This window comes from Taeniopygia guttata, chromosome 4A (assembly GCF_048771995.1).
Source record: "Taeniopygia guttata chromosome 4A, bTaeGut7.mat, whole genome shotgun sequence".
NCBI lineage: Eukaryota > Metazoa > Chordata > Aves > Passeriformes > Estrildidae > Taeniopygia > Taeniopygia guttata.
In genome coordinates this window covers 16,056,470-16,073,921 of record NC_133029.1, presented here as the reverse complement: position 1 = coordinate 16,073,921, position 17,452 = coordinate 16,056,470, and the positions used below count along the sequence as shown (strand labels likewise).

The 17,452-nt window shown below is 45.8% G+C and overlaps 1 protein-coding gene across 2 annotated transcripts in view; it reads right to left on the bottom strand.

Moving 5' to 3' along the window:
- The window catches only part of LOC100229347 (vascular endothelial growth factor receptor kdr-like), a 124,305-nt gene that overhangs the window by 65,873 nt on the left and 40,980 nt on the right, over positions 1-17,452 (bottom strand). For both annotated transcript variants that reach the window (XM_012573084.5, XM_072929250.1), the window contains exons 4-9: positions 10,750-10,877; positions 6,452-6,611; positions 5,054-5,190; positions 3,556-3,715; positions 2,668-2,785; positions 256-431 (exon numbers count right to left, since the gene is read on the bottom strand). In XM_012573084.5, the coding sequence (XP_012428538.5) occupies positions 256-431; positions 2,668-2,785; positions 3,556-3,715; positions 5,054-5,190; positions 6,452-6,611; positions 10,750-10,877 (879 nt within the window). The remainder of the gene's footprint in view (positions 1-255; positions 432-2,667; positions 2,786-3,555; positions 3,716-5,053; positions 5,191-6,451; positions 6,612-10,749; positions 10,878-17,452) is intronic.

The following is a 17,452-nucleotide window of genomic DNA, read 5'->3' as shown; positions in this document are numbered from 1 at the left end:
CCAGGCATTTCCACCTCCCTGTGTGGAGCCGGCACTCAGTGCTGAGGCTGTGGGAGGTGCAGTGTCCCAGGGGAAGGGACTTGCAGGACTCAGGGTCACACCAACTCCTCAGAGCAGCTGAAATGAGGGCTTCAGTGCTTCCTGAGGGATGTGGTGATCTCTGGGCAGTGCTAAACCCTGGGAAGTGCCACCCATTCCTGCTGACTGGCGCAGCAGGATCACACAACATAGGATGACTAACATAGGATGACTAACCTGTCACCACCAGCTGCATGGTGAGGTTCCTGTAGAGGCCGTATTTGGGGTTGCTGAGGACCATGGTGTAGTTCCCAGCATGTTTTGGTCTCACATCTCGTATTCCTAGTCTGTATTTCAGTGGATCTGGCTCGTAGCAGGTGTGGTTGTCCTTGATCAGTTTGCCATCCTTGTACCTGTTTGGGAAGTTCCATCAAGGCTTGTCAAGTCCCTGTCAACCCTCAAAAACCCTGTCACCCACATTAGAGGAATAAAGGGTCATCCCAGCACAGGAAATGCAGGTCTAGAATCACTGCTTGGATTGGATATTTATTCCTGTTATCCTTCCACACCAGACCATCTCCAGTGCTGTGGGATGGATTCATTCCACACAGGAAAAAGGTGGTTTATTTTATTTTACCTGAATGAACAGTGCCTCTCACATGCTCAACTATGATCTAAATGCCCCCAAGTGAAGCTGGATGAGCAACACACATTGTGGGAAATCATGGAATAGCAAAATGTGTGTCACCAGTTTAAAGGAAGAAATTAATTCAGCAGAATTGTCTCTCAGGATGTCTTTGTGGGCCTTTACTGCTTCTGAAAAAGTTAAACTCTGTAACCTAGAGAAGGCTGGCCCATAGGGAGGTCAGTGAGGAATTCCCAGCTTGGAATAGTCCCTCAGGGCAAGAGAGCAGCACCTGCAGGAGAGGCTCCTTGTCACTGCTCACCCCACACGCAGGTTTATGGTTAGGAAATAGGCCAGGCTTTGCCTCACACGGAGCTTTGGGCCTGGTGGAAGGATGCTGGGGCATCTCCCACTGCCTGAGGATGCTGGAAACTTCCTTTGCAGTCACAAAAACAACCATTCTGAGAGACCTCCAACATCAACAGCTGGGGCTCCAAGGGAAGGCAGCTCTGGTGGTCCCAGGCAGCCACCAAAGAGCTCCACGCTGAGCCCAGGAACAAAGGCTTGGCAGGGAGAAGGGGTCGGTCCCCACTTCAGCTCCCCAGACATCCCCATCCCTGAATAACAGCAGCAATTAAAAACACCTCCTGGCACTGTTTCACTAAAATTAGAGGATTTCATGTTATTTCACTGCTAATAAAATGCAGCAAGGCCAGCCCTGAGCATCCTTTTGCTGCCTGCCAGGCTCTCAGCTGGCCCGGGGCAGGTGTTCCAGGGAAATGCCATCTTCTCTGCCAGGACAGGCATGCCCCTGCCAGCTGTCCCACGGGATTTAATGCAGTTAAAGATGCAAAAGGCACTGGATGGGGCCGTTAAAGACAGAGCAGGAGAGAGGACAAGTGATGAAAGGGCAAAGAGAGACTCGAATATCTCCTGGAATTGCTGTTGGTTGCCCCTCCTGTTTAGCAGATCTATTGCACTCCTGGTGGAGCCTTTGGTCTGCTCAGGAGGATTCAATGCAAGGATCTGCTAGCACAGGATTGGAGGACATTATTTAAAAGTTCTGGACAGAAACAATTTCTTATATTAAAAAGAAATATCCTTTTCCTGTTAGCCCCTGTTCCCTTGCAGACTTGATCACAGCTGCTGGGGGTAAGCAGGAAACCCTTCCCTGAGAGCTTTCTCCTTGGATCTCCCAAATCATTCTGTGTCCAGGGAAAGTGAAACACACTCTTTTTCCTTCAGGACATTTTTTGCATGGCTAGGAGAAGAACACAGCCTGGGTGTGGTAAATGGAAAGACAGAAACTTCCACAGACACTGAAGGGTTTGATTTGCAGCCTTGGGAGAAGCTTGGATTGATGTAAAAATAAAGTTCACAGACATTAAGCAGAAAAACTATAAACTTATGTTTCTATAGTTGTAAGTAAGAATATGCCTTAAGTAAGTAAGAAACTGTATTGGGTGAGGTGGTGAAGGGTTTATAGTGTAGTAATATAATTGTATAGAGTAAGTTGAGAGTTTAGATGTTATAATAGAAGCATCTGTGTGTACTTTCGTCCATTGAATAAAAGTATCCACAGTGCAGCAGAAGTGAGCAAAGGTGATAGGTTAGAAAGCAAAGTAAACTTTGTGCAACTGTCCATTGGATCAGAAAGTTCTATATTGTCTTGTAACAAAGAACTTGTGACTACTGTGAGCTGTGGCCAACTGCTTGCTCTCTATATCTCATGGCCTTTGAGACTGATGTTTATTTGAGCAATAAATCGTTTTTAGCCCAACTGTGTCCCCACCCCTTCAATTAAAGCAGTGATGATAATACCTGGGAGTGAGGGGTGGCTGGCCCAGCCTCCCAGAGCTCAGGAGCCCAGAGCAGAGCCACAGCTCCTCAGCTGAGCTCAGCCCACAGCTCTGAGCACTCCCAGCTCCCATCCCTGACCTGTGTGCTGAGAAATGGTGGTGATCTATTCCAGACAGGATTCCTAAAGGAGCTCAGGCATTCCTGCTGTTGCTGGGGGCACTCACCAGGTGACAGTGGGCCGAGGAAAGGCATCCACCTTGGCAGCCAGTTTCAGGGACTTGTGTCCTGAGGTAATCTCGTAGTAAGGCCCTTTCTTGTGTGAGACCGTGATGTAGGGCTTTTCTGGGAAGAGAAATGAGCAGGGAGACTTGGAATGGCAGCTCTGCCACAGCACAGAGCTCACACCTGTGATTGCTTTGTTCCCACATGGAATTTTTTCCAATACAGACCTGCACGGAACCAAATGGATCAGTTCCCTCAGCTCCCCCATTCAGCTCAGCCTCAGCCACGAAGGGCTGTTCTCGCATGAAGGAATTCATGTGGAAAGCCAAGGATATGCACTCACATCACCCCTGGATTGGTGTGGAAAGTGCCTGGGCCATCTCTTGTCCATGTGGAGCCCACAGGATGGATTTTCCAGGGCCTCAGCAATCACACTTGGTGCCAGCTTTTTCAAACAGTTCAGCTCCCTCAAACATCACAAAATCCCAGACGGGTTTGGGGTCAGAGGGCCCTTAAAGCCCATCCATTCCCACCCCTGCCGTGGCAGGAACACCTCCCAATGTCCCAGGCTGCTCCAAGCCCCAGTGTCCAACCTGGCCTGGGACACTGCCAGGGATCCAGGGGCAGCCACAGCTGCTCTGGGCACCTGTGCCAGGGCCTGCCCACCCTCCCAGGGAAGGATTCCTTCCCAACATTCCATCTAAATGTACTTCTTGAATTTGTTTGAAACATGGGAGCTGATTTTCATTGACTAATTAGAGGTTATAGATGATTAATGGCTGACTTTCTCCCTAGTGCCACTTCAATGAACGGATTTTACAGTCTGGCATTATCCTCTAAGCTGAACACTGCTGGTTCCTGGTCCATCCTGGTTTGGCTGCAGCACTCACCATACACGGTGACAGTGACATTGGCCTCCAGCCTGGTGGCATTGAATGTCCTGCAGATGTACAGGCCCCCATCTTCCATGGTGACATTTTCAATTATCAGGCTGCTGCCGGCTTTGTACACGACATCACTCTGGTCCATTGTTCTCCTGGGGTGAGGGTGCTGGGAGTCACAAAAAACAGGGTCAAAAAGCCGCCTAAACTGGATTATTGTGTTCACCCTTTCCAAGGCTGCCAGTAAAAGAAAGCAGTGACTCCTATCAAAACAATTACATCTCCCCATTACTGAAATAAAAGGCAGATCAGCAGGAAGAGCTCTTGTGTGAAGTTTCATTATCAAGTCTAATAAGAGAGAGAAGCAGAGTGGAAATGTGGCACTTTGTACTGAATTCTGGGCAGGTAAACAACGGGATGCATCCCAGCCCTTCTGCAGGACCAAACCCCAGCTGCTGGAGGGTCAGAGCTGTGATCCGAGGGTTTGGTTTTGAGGGTTTTAAAATTTATTTTGGTCACAGTCAGTATTTTTTCTGTATTAAAAACCTCCTGCTTTCTAAAATAAATATATTATGACAGAAATATAATATATTATGACAGCCAAGTGCCAATGCAAATTCCTGGGGAATTTTAGAAAGCATTATCACTTTCGATAGAATTTTTGATCCCAGAGATTTGGCCAGGAAGTTTTACATTTATAATGTTAGAAATATAAGGAGAGTTCATAGGAAAACTAATATTTTCCACCATATGGAGCTCAGGAAACCAAATTCACTTCAGTAAAACTGTAGTGCTTGGACCTCTATAAATTCTATGCTATATTTCCTGTAGTCTCCTCACTGAAACAAATTCAGACATTCTTTTTTTTTTTTTTTTTTTTTTTTTTGTTAAGGAAACAAATAAAATTAATTGGTTTTTAGGAATCACATTTTACACCTTCCCAAAAGGCTTATATACAAATGAAGTGATTTGGGAAATGATTCCCCTCTGTTGGTTTTTTTTTTTTTTTCAGGAGAAGTGAGAGGGTTTGGCACTTCAAATATTAAGTCTCTTACTCTTACTTCTACTTCAAATTTGGCACCAACAGAAAGCTCAAGACTCAGAATTTACATTTCATTTTTTGGGGATTATTTCCACAGGTTCAGCTGTGTTTTCCTTTGCTTTTTCCTACTTCATAAATACCAAAATAGATGGGGAGATTGACAGCTTACAATCTGCATTTCAGACTTGTCACTTTGAGACAGCCAGGACAGAAGGAATGAAGGAGTTTTTCTTCCCAAAAAGAAGGAAACACTCCCGGCTTTTCTTGCCAGGGTTTTTTTAGTGAGTTTGCAGTTTAATCTGCAGGTTCAAGTAGGGCAGAGACATTTTAGATTCATCCAGACATAAAGTTCAGTCAATGACAGGCTTATAAATGGTTGGAAAATTTCAGAGTAAGTAATAATTAGGTTTTCTCAGCCCTGTGAATTTTGGGAAGAGGGGGAATACAGGGATTCCATGCACTCACTGTGCCTCGGGGACACGTCCAGATGAACTCGATGCGCCCGTTGATGAAGGTCTCTGCTTTGCACTCCAGCTTGAGAGTTTCTCCAACCAGCAGCTTTTTGGCACTTGCCTTCAGAGCCAGGTTCTGTATTCTGCCCTCTGCAATGGAAGAGGCAAAGCTGTGACCAGCAGCACTCCCTGCATCAGTCTGGGATGCACCAGTGTATCCCTGCTCCCATGGACACAGTCAGGAATGGCTGCTCTTCCATATGCCACAGCTCCAACCCTCTCATCAGCTTCGCAGAAAAGAGTTTTCAAAGGTGACTTCTCATTTGGAGGGCCTCAAAATGAGAGGATCCTCTTTTGTTGGACATGAGACATGTTTCTTCTGCCCTCTCCTGCCCAGCTCACTTTCCTCCCTGAATGGGATCCCCAAATACCTCAGTGGGATCCCCAAATCCCCCAGTGGGATCCACAAATCTTGCTCTTACACATTTATCAATGCCTTGAATACATCAGCTCTGAACTTTAATCAGTTTTTGGTGCCCATACCAAAACCACACCCAGCCATTGACAGTAACACACAACAGAAAGGGATTTCCTGGGTCCTTTTGAGCTGCAGAGGGATGGCCTAAGAAATTTTGTAGGTTTGCATTCATAATTTTAATAAAGAATTACTCCAACAAGGAATAAAAAGGAGAGAGAGATTTACAGGACTTCTATTTGGCTGCCACACAAATTTACAAGCCTGTTGTTCAAAGCTGAGTGCTGACTGTATAGATGCCATGAACTAATGGGAATGACGTCCATGTAAATAGAAGATATATGAGGAGATAAAGAACATACATGGAAAACAAAAGAAAAATAAATTCTAATTGGTTTCATATAAATGCCCAGCACTCAAAAATTTAATGTTTAGTTGCTTCAAATTCAATTTTAATTATGAGCTGAAGCTCAGCAGTAAATCCAAGGGAAATGGTATAGTAAATCACCAAGAGAAAATCTATAAAAAGCAAAGATGTGAATTATCAGTGTAGTGAGGTTTTTCTACGATGATCACACGTGGTTAATGACCAGGAGCAAAAAGAAAGCTGCTGTTTGCTTTGTCCTGACCCAGCAGTTGTTTTAATGTAAATACAGTTCAATCCAAGCAAACAAAACCTTGGTGGGGTTTGAATAAAACACTCCTGTTTTGTACCACCTCAGCACTTGGTCATTTTTCAAAACCAGGAGTGGCTCCAATCCAAGTTCTATTGAATAAGGGGAAAAAAAAGGAAGAACAAGTTTACTTTTAGCATTCCAGCTTGGACTTGCTACAGATGCAGCCCAGGGAGATCTATCAGACAGAACTGAGCCTAAGCAAGGAATGACACCCAGGAGCTGCCAATGACACAGGCTCTGTGCCCTCCCTGGCACTCACCCAGCCTCTGGGCCATGTAGTAGGAGTTGAAGACGCTGCCGTTAACGTGGGCCGAGCACGTGAGGATCCCAGAGGGCACGAAGGAGTGGGAGGGAATGACAAAGCCTCTCTTGGGGTCCCACACCATCTTCCTGAAGTTAATCTCTGCAGAAGAAGGGTACTGCAAGGGAACAGACAAGGAGTGAGAATCCCATTCCCCTCGGATTGCTCTGCCTTAGGGACAGGGCAGGGCTTTGACCTTCCCTGGGGCTTTGGGGTCTCTGTGCACACAGATCTGCAGCAGCAGCAGTCTGAGTGAACAGAAAAGCCCCCTAATATGAATTTTGGGGTGTGATCTTTTTGGAGGTGTTTCATCCCAGTGCCACATGGAGCTACCACAGATTTTCCTCATTGTACTTTAAAAATATGTGCGAAGTGAGACTCTTCCAAAATCAGAATTATTCACTAACTCACCTGTGGTTATCTATGAGTTCTGGTCTGTGGGCACTCCCCAGATTCTCTCTATTCCACAGAAGGTGGGGAGACACTCTCAGAGCACCCCATGGATTTCCATGGAAGCAGCCTGGGTGATTTAGGAGTGTAAATCACAGAAATAAAGGGTCTAAGGCACTTTTTGTCCTAAATTCATAAATACTTATAATGTTCTGAAATTCTTTAAAAAACACTTTCAGTTCTGCTTATGAGGAAGAAGTGAGAATTGAAAAGGCAAATGTGGAAAACAAACTAGAGCAAAAATTTATTTAATGAGAATGAACTCTCCTTTGTCTACCCATGGACAATACCAGTGTTGAGCAGCTTGGCTTTTGTTGAAGGCAATAATCAATTTATTGTTATTATTAACACACAGGGAAATCCTCTATTTGCTAGAGGAATGCAACTTACTTTCCAAAAATTTTGAAAATCCTGGATTATAATGTACAAAAAATTATGTGAAATCAAAAGAGCTCCCTGAAATGCCCCATTGCAGGTGTGCAGGTACGGGAATGGAAGCACAGATAGTTCTGGCTTTCCCAGCAGGACACAGGGAAGCTCTTTAGGACTGAGGATGCTCTTTGGGAGTGTTGACATCACTTCTGATCCAGAAATGAAAGGTTTGGGCAAACCTCAGTGTGTCTGAAGTTACCTCATGTTAATTAACTTTATTTGCTTTCCCTCCTCCTCCTCATATCCTGGCTGCTCAAAGGTGAGGCAAGGGGAAGTTCTCCTTTTCAGAGAGACCCTGCTTTAGCTTTGGGAGCTAACCAAGGGACTGAAAGCATGAATTTCACCCCTGCTGGAACAGTTTTGCTCCTATGCCTGCTGTGCACAGCTCCTGCTTGTCTCCCAGCAGTCAGGAGTCTAGTTTGGCAGGGCAGCTAAATTGGATTCAGTTTAAACAATCCTCCTTTTCCATACAACTTGAAGCTTAGGGCTCTGGACACACAAGTGACCAGGCTGGCCTTGGTCTGGGTCAATTGTTACAATTCCAGCATGGACCAAACCCAGAGGAATTCTGGCTCAGGAGTTGGTGATGCTGCGTGGGGAAGAGAGGACAGCCAGACAGTCACTGTCTTTTGGAGCAGCATTTGTTCTGACAGCAGTAGGAAACAAGGATCTCATGTAAATGGTTTTGAAATAATCAAACTGTGGCATCTCTATTTAGAACCATGAGGAAAAATAGGAAAAATTACAGAAAGAGATCTGAAACCTGAGGCTTAATCATGCTTTAGCACTCATGAAGGTCAAAGCTGGAAGTGGCAAATGCACACTGAACCAGATCAGCGACTAAACAGATCTAACATGACTGAAAAAGCTTTCTTTGCCCCAAATTAAAAATCACATTGAGCAAAATTAAAAGCCTGAGCTGTGTGTCTTAAGCATGAGTTTATTAATAACAAAGATGCTATATTGAGATAGCTGGGATCTGCTTAGTATAAGCAAGAGATACCTTTCTCTGAGCATGTTTCAAGAGAGTGCAATGATTTGAAAGTATAATGGTAACATAAGGAACTTAATTTATGGTGGCAAAGAGTCCATTTTCCACAAGAATAATAAAATGTGATAAAGCTGAACTTCAGGGTTTGGCAGCTCTGCTCCCCAATGCCTGGGGGAAGGGGGAAGAAAAAATAACCCTACTCAGGAGGCCTTTTTCAACACCACACACAGATTAAACATCTTCATAAAATATTCACAAATACCAACTTAAACAATCAAACAAAAAAGCGTCAATGCTGCTTGAAGGAAATCACAGTGGCTTTCCTCCCTTTGAAGTGTTGTCCTCCCTCTCCAGTTGTCTTCTGGAGATTAAATTTGGAAGGAGAGGATGTTCTAAATTTGTCTGATGGCCTGACTCACCTCTCCTCCCCCATGCTCACCTCCGCCCCGTCCTGCCCTGCTTCCTCCCGGCACAGGAGCCGCCACCTCGGCGCTGTGGTGCCGCCTTAGGACTTCAGCTTTTATATCCTTACAACCCTGTACTGCATCAGTGTAAAACTCCAAACTCCATCTAGAGTGTGAGTTAACTGTCTTCACATTTTGGTCAGACAAAACAATCCCTCTAGGCCTGAGATTCAAGGATACTCTACTGCATCAGGCCATGAAAAGTATCAACAAAAGTGAATTGGGGGGGAGCAAACAGGGAGAATATGACTTCTTTGCCTGAAGCTGTAATTAGAGGATTAACCCCTGATATGTAAATGGACCAAACTTATAATTGTCTAAAAAATTCGTGACCATCGTCCATCCTTGGTATGTCCTTGGTGGCTTTTGCACTGCCCAAGGTGAACCTATTGAAGGCCTTTAATAAATACCCACTTTATTCTCTTAATCTTGTCTGGCCTCTGGTCCAGGCAGGCACTGCAAAGCATCAGTGGGATTCCCAGCCAGATCCACAGCTGGATCCCGGGGCTTCCCAAGGTGCCACCATCCCAGTAGCTCCCAGCTCCTCTGGGAGCCGTGCCCAACCTCTGCCTCCCTGCCCTGAGCCCCAGCTGCTCAGCCTTGGAGGGGGAAATCTTCCTGGGACAGCTTTTTGTGGGAGAGATTTAGGTGGAGATTTCATTCCAGCAGCCAGGCTGCAGTTTGTGTTTGGAGAAATGACTGGGAATTTAGATGGGAAGCAGGAAGAGCAGGGCTGTCCATCAATAAAAAACGTGGAGATGGGAATTCCAAGGCCACCTTGATGCTGCCAGGGTCAGCAGCACTGCTCCAGCCATGAATTTGGTGAAGGAGGCTCAAATCAGAGAGGGATGTTTCATTTTTGTAGCCAAGGAGGAAGATGGTAACACTTGTCCAGCCTAAAATGATAACTGGAGAGGAGCCTCTTTCCCCACTTTAATCGCTGCTGATGAAATTTAACATTAGAGATCTCCAAAGCAAAAAGGCTCCTGCTGTCCCTCTGCACCTCTACTGGGAGCATGCTATGGGTCCCAGCAGGAGCTGGAGCCCTGTCCCAGTCCCCCATGGTTCCTTGTGCTGCCTCCCAGGAGAAGGGGACATTGAAGGCATGGAACTGCCACGAGGAGCAGAGGTGCTCAGACCCCTCTCTGCCATGTCCAGAACAGCCTCATCCCTCACAGTCCTTCCAGAACAGGCTAGAAAAGGGGCACAGGATGAGCTCCTGCTCCCTTCAGGATTTCCTGAGCTATCAGATTGGCAGGGGAAGAGAAGGGCACAGAATTCCTGACATAAAATGCAGGATTGGATCCAGGAGACCTCTGTCGTGTTCCTCACTCCATGACAGGCTACTCTGGAGAGCAGTTCTGAAGCCCTTTAAATGAGTGACTCCATTGACTGATCAGGGCCCAGACCTTAAATTTCCATTTTTATTATCCCAAACAGCCTTGGCCTGCACAGACTGTGCTGTAACCTTGACATTCAGGTGGAACTGCTGCCAGGGATGGATGCTGGAGCCATCTATTCCCAAGGCTGAAACTTGGTTTGAATTGATGAAATGAAGCAAAAATGGGCAATTGTTCTAAGGAGGTTCAAGGTATAAAGAGAGAAACTTTCAGAGAGAGCCAGGTGTTATGCAAGGAATTTTAAAGGAAAATAGTGCTTTGTCATCTACTGCCAATTTATGGAGGAGCACCAAGCCACAACACAAAAACAAATGTGCTAAACTCAGCCTAATCCCCAAAAAATCTTTTTACCCAGTTCAACAGTAACACACTGCGAGAACAGGTTCACGTTTCTGGATTTTCAGGCTCTTTGCTATTTTTAATGGAATTTACCCACCTTTATACATCTAAATTTTTGGTTTTCCCCACTTTATTGGCAGCCCAGACCTTGAACTGAGCTTCTCTGAAGCCATGTCTTACCTGGGTGAGCTTGGGTCTGATGTCTGGGGAGGTGACCCGGCAGGGGATCACCACTATTCTTTTATCATCCGTGATGTAGATGATGTCGGGGTGCTCCGGGTGCATCTCCACAAATGGATTCCTGTAGTCTGCAGGGAAGAGAACATGGATTTGGAAAACTGCTCAGTCACTGGAAGGGCAAAGCAGTGTGAGCACTGAGCTGCCCAGAAAGGCTTCCTTGGGGTCAGGACATGCAGTGACATCCTGCCACTGTCACACAGGGGTTGGAGCCAATGACCAATTCCTTGCATTCAGCCCCACATTCATCCAGAAATTGTCCAGAATGGCACATTTCTGTGCAGACACATGAAAACTGCAGGGGTTACCAGCTCAGGATGCTAAGATACTTCTGGGCCTTAGGAGCTCCCCTGTCCTTTATTTGTGGATATCAATAATGACAGCCTTTGCTTATGAAATGTCATGGAAATGCCCAAGGGCTGTCAGCTGGAATTAACCCTCAGAGAATCAGCTCGGTGCAGAGCTGGAGCTCCTTTGCTCCACATCCCACCCCAGTTTCACTCCCAACTACACCAAGGCAGGGATGTACACATCAGAGTGGCCATGCTGCCTTTTGTGGGGTTTGGAGCTTCATTTTAGCCCTGAGAACTGGGAATTTTGTCCTTAGCAGACAAAAGGAACCATGGGCTTCATCAGGAGGAAAGAAACTGTTGGTTGGAGCTGTGTGTGTGACAGGCCATGTGTGAGGTGATGATGGTGTTTTACAAAAAGCACTCAGGGCACTGTGCAAGCACCAGAGATGTGTGTACCCAGGACAAGGGGCTGAGCATGAGCACTGGACCCAAGGCAGATAAAGACCCAAAATCTGGATGATTTCTCTAATTTCTAGCACTGTCTTTTTATGCCAGCTTTTCTTCCAAGCCATTGGTTTATTCTGGCTGTGCCTTGGCATAAGGGCATTGCAGGAAATGTTATGTGAGAGAGATTAATTAGAATTAAAACATTAGATCTCTAATCTCCCCACATTTAGGAAGTTTCAGATACACATCTGAACTTTCTGGTCAGGCAGGCCCTGGTTCTAATCAAGCTTTGAGCTGAGAAACCTAATCTTTGAACCATAACTTTGTAGTTTGGTCCAAGCCCCAAAACAAATAGGAAATATTTATACTCAGTTCAGTATCTCATGCACTTTCCCAAAAATGCTAAATTCTCCTGTTGAGTCAGATTATTGAAATGTGTTTAGTGTTTATCCCTGCAGCTTAGTCCCTCTGCAGTCTTGCTCTCCAGTTGAGCCACACTGGGAGGTATCAAATGTGACAATATTTTTATTCTACTTTAAAGAAGACACTGGATAATTAAAAGAAGATCATTGGGTTGTTTGTGATAGGAAAAAGCAGCGAGAGTAGATTTTTGTGTACTTGCAACAAAGTGCAAAAAGGTGTCAGGGGAAATGTAATCACAATTATTTCTTGTCCTGTGGAGAAAAGGAAAGAACAAGGAATGTACCACATGACAGGGGATGGACAAGGGTATGGAATGGATGGAAAAGGGTAAAAGATGGATGGATGAAGATACAGGCCAAGAGGAAATTTGATGGGGAAACAATTAGCTTCCTGATACCAAATTATTAACAATTCAAGATCAAATTTTGACTGAAAAGATGGAAGCACTGAATTTAAAATTATTTCTGTCAGTATTTTTAGAAAGAATTTCAGAATAGCACTGTTTGTTTAAGAGGTAGCATAAATCAAAAGAAGGCAGCTAAGCAAATATGAAATAATCCTAAAAGGCAGGAAAATATTGAACTGTGCAATGATTGATGCATCTTAGTCAAAACAGAATAAAATGTCTCAAAAATATTTCCTGCTCAGGAAAAAAAAAAAAAAAAATTAACCCTATTCTCCATCATCTTTTCCAAACCCCAAGACTTATCTCTGCCAAATTTTCAGATTCATAAGAGACCTAAAATTAATCTACCTTTTTCCAGCTGCAAATAGGACAGGTATGTTGCTACCGATTCACCTAATGGGAAGGGAAGCAGGGCATGTGACAGAAGCTGTATTTCAGTCCTAACTGATTTTTAACAGCAGCCTGCTCCTGAATTGCCACATGTCCAACCAGGGACTGCAGATAAACTATCACAGATAAACTACAATCTGAATTAGAAGCCAAACTAGATAAATCTGTCCTTCTACCATCACTCTTTGAAATCTTGATGGTATCTTAAAATCATCATGCACTTAAGAGCAGCAAGAGGCAGTTTCTGGGTGATAAAGATTGAGAAAAGGAAAGGATGGCTTCAGTTGTGGTGATTGTTAATCACACGTGGGTGTTGGGTCTTCTGGGCATCATTCTCACTGTGTTTAAAAATAAAAAGGAGAAAATGGTTTTCTATTTTATGGGCTCTCCTCTTTGCTAAGCCAGTGGGGTATCCTAGAGCAGATAGCTGTGATTTGTGTTATCTCAGTGACTTGTGTTATCTCACTGCTTTGTCCAGTTTATACCCAAGCCTGGAGAGTTCTCTCCCTATGAAAGGGCTTTTCCCTCCCTGTTTCCATCTGCAATATCAGAGCTCTTAAACAGGTGGGGTGGGATACCTGTGGATGGATACCTGTGAGAGCCACTGGGATTGGCCCAGCTGGTCAGAGCAGGGTGCTAATAAAGCCAAGGTTGTGGTTTTGAGCCCTGTTTGGCCATTCATTTAAGAGTGAATCACACTTAAGAGTGATCACTCCATGTTCCTTGGGGGTCCCTTCCAACCTGGAATATTCTGTGATTTCAGCTCCTGGAATGGGGGTGCTGCTGTGGCAGCAGCTTGTAGGGCTGCCCTGCTACAGGTTTGCCATGAGAGCCCATCCAGGAGGTGAGGGCTGTACTCTGGCCATCAGGGGACAGTGACAGGGCCAGGCAGCTGCAGGGGAAGGTCAAGCACCTGGGTCTGTCTCTGAGGCCAGGGAGGCTTTGTTTCCCTCCCTAACTGCGGAACTCTGTGCAAAAGGAAAAAACAATGTCACAGAATCCCAGAATGGTTTGGGTTGGAACCTTAAAGCCCATCCAGTTCCATCCCTGCCATGGGCAGGGACACCTCCCACCATCCCAGCTCACTCATCCAACAAGCTCCATCCAACCTGGCCTTGGACTCTTCCAGGGATAGGACAGCCTCAAATATCTCAGTCATCAAACACTAAAGAGCCCCAGGACACAGTGAAAAGCTCAAGCATTGTGTGTCCTGCTGCAGCTGCTCCAAACCCCCTCCTAAGCAGGAGCAAGGAAATACCATTGGGAAGGGGAGACTTTCCAGCACTTTCCAGGCAGCTGGACTGCTCACTTAGCAGATAAGCAAATATGAAGTGGCTCAGCTTTGGGGCTTAACACAATGGCAAAGGATAAATTCTGAGCTAATCAACTGCCAGCTGATACCTTTGTTATGGTTTGTGCAGACAAAGAATCAGATGCTTCTTGAAACCCCTCAGTAGTTCAGACTGATGGTGGCGTGGAAAAATGATCTGCTGGAACATCAGGAGTGTCACTGCCAGCTTTACAACCATGCTCACCACCTCCAGTCCACCAGCAATCAGTTAACTCCTTGTAAAAAAGTCTCTCAGAGACAGAACTTCTTGAAACAAAAGGGACAGGGTCACTTTTCTTTAAAAATGATAACCTCAGCCAGGAGGAAGCTCTCCAGTGCCAGGTGGTGTAAATCAATTGCACTCAAGTGTTGCAATCTGGAGAGCTGAGGCATGGGAAATGCAGGTGTTGTCCTCTCCACAGTCACCAGCACTGAACTCTGAGGGAAAATTCCTCAGCAAAGAAACCCCTTATGAAAACAGAGTATTTCCCTGTAGCTTGGCACATCTGCTCCTGCTGAGCTGGGAAGGTGAAATGCCCTATGAATTTCACCCAGAAAGAAACACCCAGCGACTCCCAGAAGATAATTAAAAAGAATGATTTACTGCAGGCTGCAAAGCTCGTTTGCAGGAAGCTGAGGCAGGCCAGGGTGTTCTGTTTGCCCAGCAGGGATGGCAGGACACAAACACCCAGCCAAGGAGCCCTGGCTGCGGGCTGGGGCAGGACGGGCCTGGCCCCGGGGACAGACAGACACACAGCGAGCACGGAGCGCACAAAAGCAGCTCTAAATGTCGACAAGAACATTATTTTCCTTCAGGCACTGAAGCCCTTCATGTTGAGATGTTCATAGTGTCCGGGAGGAGATGGATTGCTGCTCGAGATGAGCTTTGGGAGGGTCTTTCCAGCTGGGCAATCTCAGCTGTCCCCTCACGCCTCCACAGCCTGGAGCTGAGGGCTTAAACCCCTCAGCGCTGCCCTCAGCATGTTGTAGATTCAATCTCTCCTACAGCTCTTTATTTCCGTGTCTGTGCCTCTGAAACCTCGTCCTGACACACACACACAGAGGATTTTATTACAGGATTTGGGATTTTTTCATTCCTGCACGGTGACAGCGATTTGTCTGGTGGTATTTGTCTCACAGCACCGGAGCTGACAGCGCCTCTCCCTTCAGGTGCTGCCAGCCCAGGAGGATGCTGAGCACTAAATGGACTTTGAGGACAGTATTCACGGCTGTTCATGTCCGTGAAATTCCTCAACATTCTCATTTTGCCTCTCGCTTTGTTCCAGATAAAGATAATTCCTTCGCCCTTGTCATTTATTTTCTTCACTCAGCCATACCTAAGCTAGGGAGCCTGGGCAGAGTTTCACAGGTTCTTTAAGTTCATGTTTTGACATAATCCCCATGAAGTTTGTCTTCATCAAGGTCAAAAAGCATCGAGAGGAGGTTTATAAGCTGTTCTTTACAGTAATAGCAGCATTAGCAGTGCAGTGACACTTTGGGCAGAGCATTTTGGAAAGCTTCACAAGGAAACAGCCTGGCCTGCTGAATTCCCCCTGGTGACCCATCAAAGCTGCCTCTAGGTACAGGAGTAACTCCTATAAAGGCACTTGTTTTGAAACTGGATCTTTGAAAATAAAAGACCTTTCAGTTTGGCAGGCCAATGAAAAGAATTGGTGGTGGAATGTTTAGATTAAACAGAAAGCAGAATATTTTCTCTTTAGGCAAAACAAAAGTGACTGCAAAACCCCCAGAAGCCATCCTGAGTCAACATGAAGCATTCTGTTTTGGTCAAATGAAATGCATTCTTCCCCTGGAGATTGCTGTTATGAACACAGGAATATTTGTAGAGAAAAAAATATTACTCTAAAAAGTGTTAACTTCAAAAATTGTAGAAGCTAAATGCTTCTTGCTGCCAAGCAAACAAAGGCAAAATGGAAAGATTTATTTTTTAAAAAACACAACAAAACACCACAGAAAAAGAAGCCTCCATGCTTTATCTAGAATTATGTTTCAAGGAGCAGAAGAATTTATAAATTCTGACTCCCCCACCAGATTTTAGACAGGTTTGACTATGTGGAAAATACTCCCCAGCTTTACCTGAAGTCCCATTAAGAATAGGTCTCCCACCTTGGGGAAGGCTCAGCAATTAGCAGCTACTGAGTGGATAAAAACCAGGAAGGAAGCAGTGGGGGAAGTGTGTGTGATTCTGGCCTTTGGGCTTTCATTTAGAAATTCTTGATCCATGAGGAGGGATCCTCTCTCCCTGCTGGGCTGCCAGGAGCTGTCATTGAACTGGCACTGCTCACTCATCGCATCCTTCAAGTCCTTCAGGATGTGATTTGAAGATACTGAATGCCTTAATTCAGAGCTAAAAGCATCTTGTTTGTCCCTTGGATGCAGCCCTCAATCCTCGCGGGTCCTGCCCAGGGCACAGCCTGTGTTCCCTGTGCTCTGACACTGAGCTGGGATGTGCAGCCAACCCTCCCAGCCACTGCTGTGGGCAGGGACAGCCACTTTATCTGCAGGGCACACAGCTCAGCAGCTGCCTATCTCAGCTGGCCCAGGTCTGGCAGCAAGTCTGCAGCCTCAAAGAAAGAAGAAATGTAGCTCCAGCTCTGTTCCCACTGGTACAACCTTGGGAAAAGCGAGCCGAAGCCCAAAGCTGTCACCCAGCCCTGCAGTTCTGTTTCTCACTTTCAGATTATCTCTGTGAACTGTCAAGAGGATTAAGGAGTCAGGAGTCAGCTTCAAAGAACATCAGAAAGAAAATATGATCTCAGCTGAGGGCCGCTTCCATGCACTGCCAGCTTCTTCAGATATCTCATGGTGGGAAAGGGATGAGGCCAATGAGTCTGCTCATCCCTGGGCTGTGGCTGATGTGAACTCCACCCTGCTGCAGCACTTGGACCACCTCTCCTCAGTCTCTTGGACCACACTCTTCACTCCTGCCCTTCCCTGGAGCTGACCAGCAGGGAGATGCTCCAGCAGGACAAGCTGGGTTTGATGCATCCCCCATTTCCCTCTGGAATGGCCTCAGCAGGACTCATGCTCCCATAAAAATGTCAGTCTTGCTTCAAATTTGATTTCCAGTCCTCATGTTCTGGACTTCTGGCAAGACTGCACTATGGCTTGTGTCTTCATGGTTCCCACATGGTTCCTTCCTTTAAAAGGAGCCAGAACTCAAATTTTCTGTGGGAGCATCTTCTGGATTTCCTGTGCTCTTGGAACACCAGAACTCAAAACCAAACATGTGGAAGCAAATGACTCCCTCAGTCCTGTGTTCCTCACTCACACCACCACTGAGGTGGTGAAACACCAGCAGCTGATGGCTCTGGGTGGGGACACACTGTTCAAATG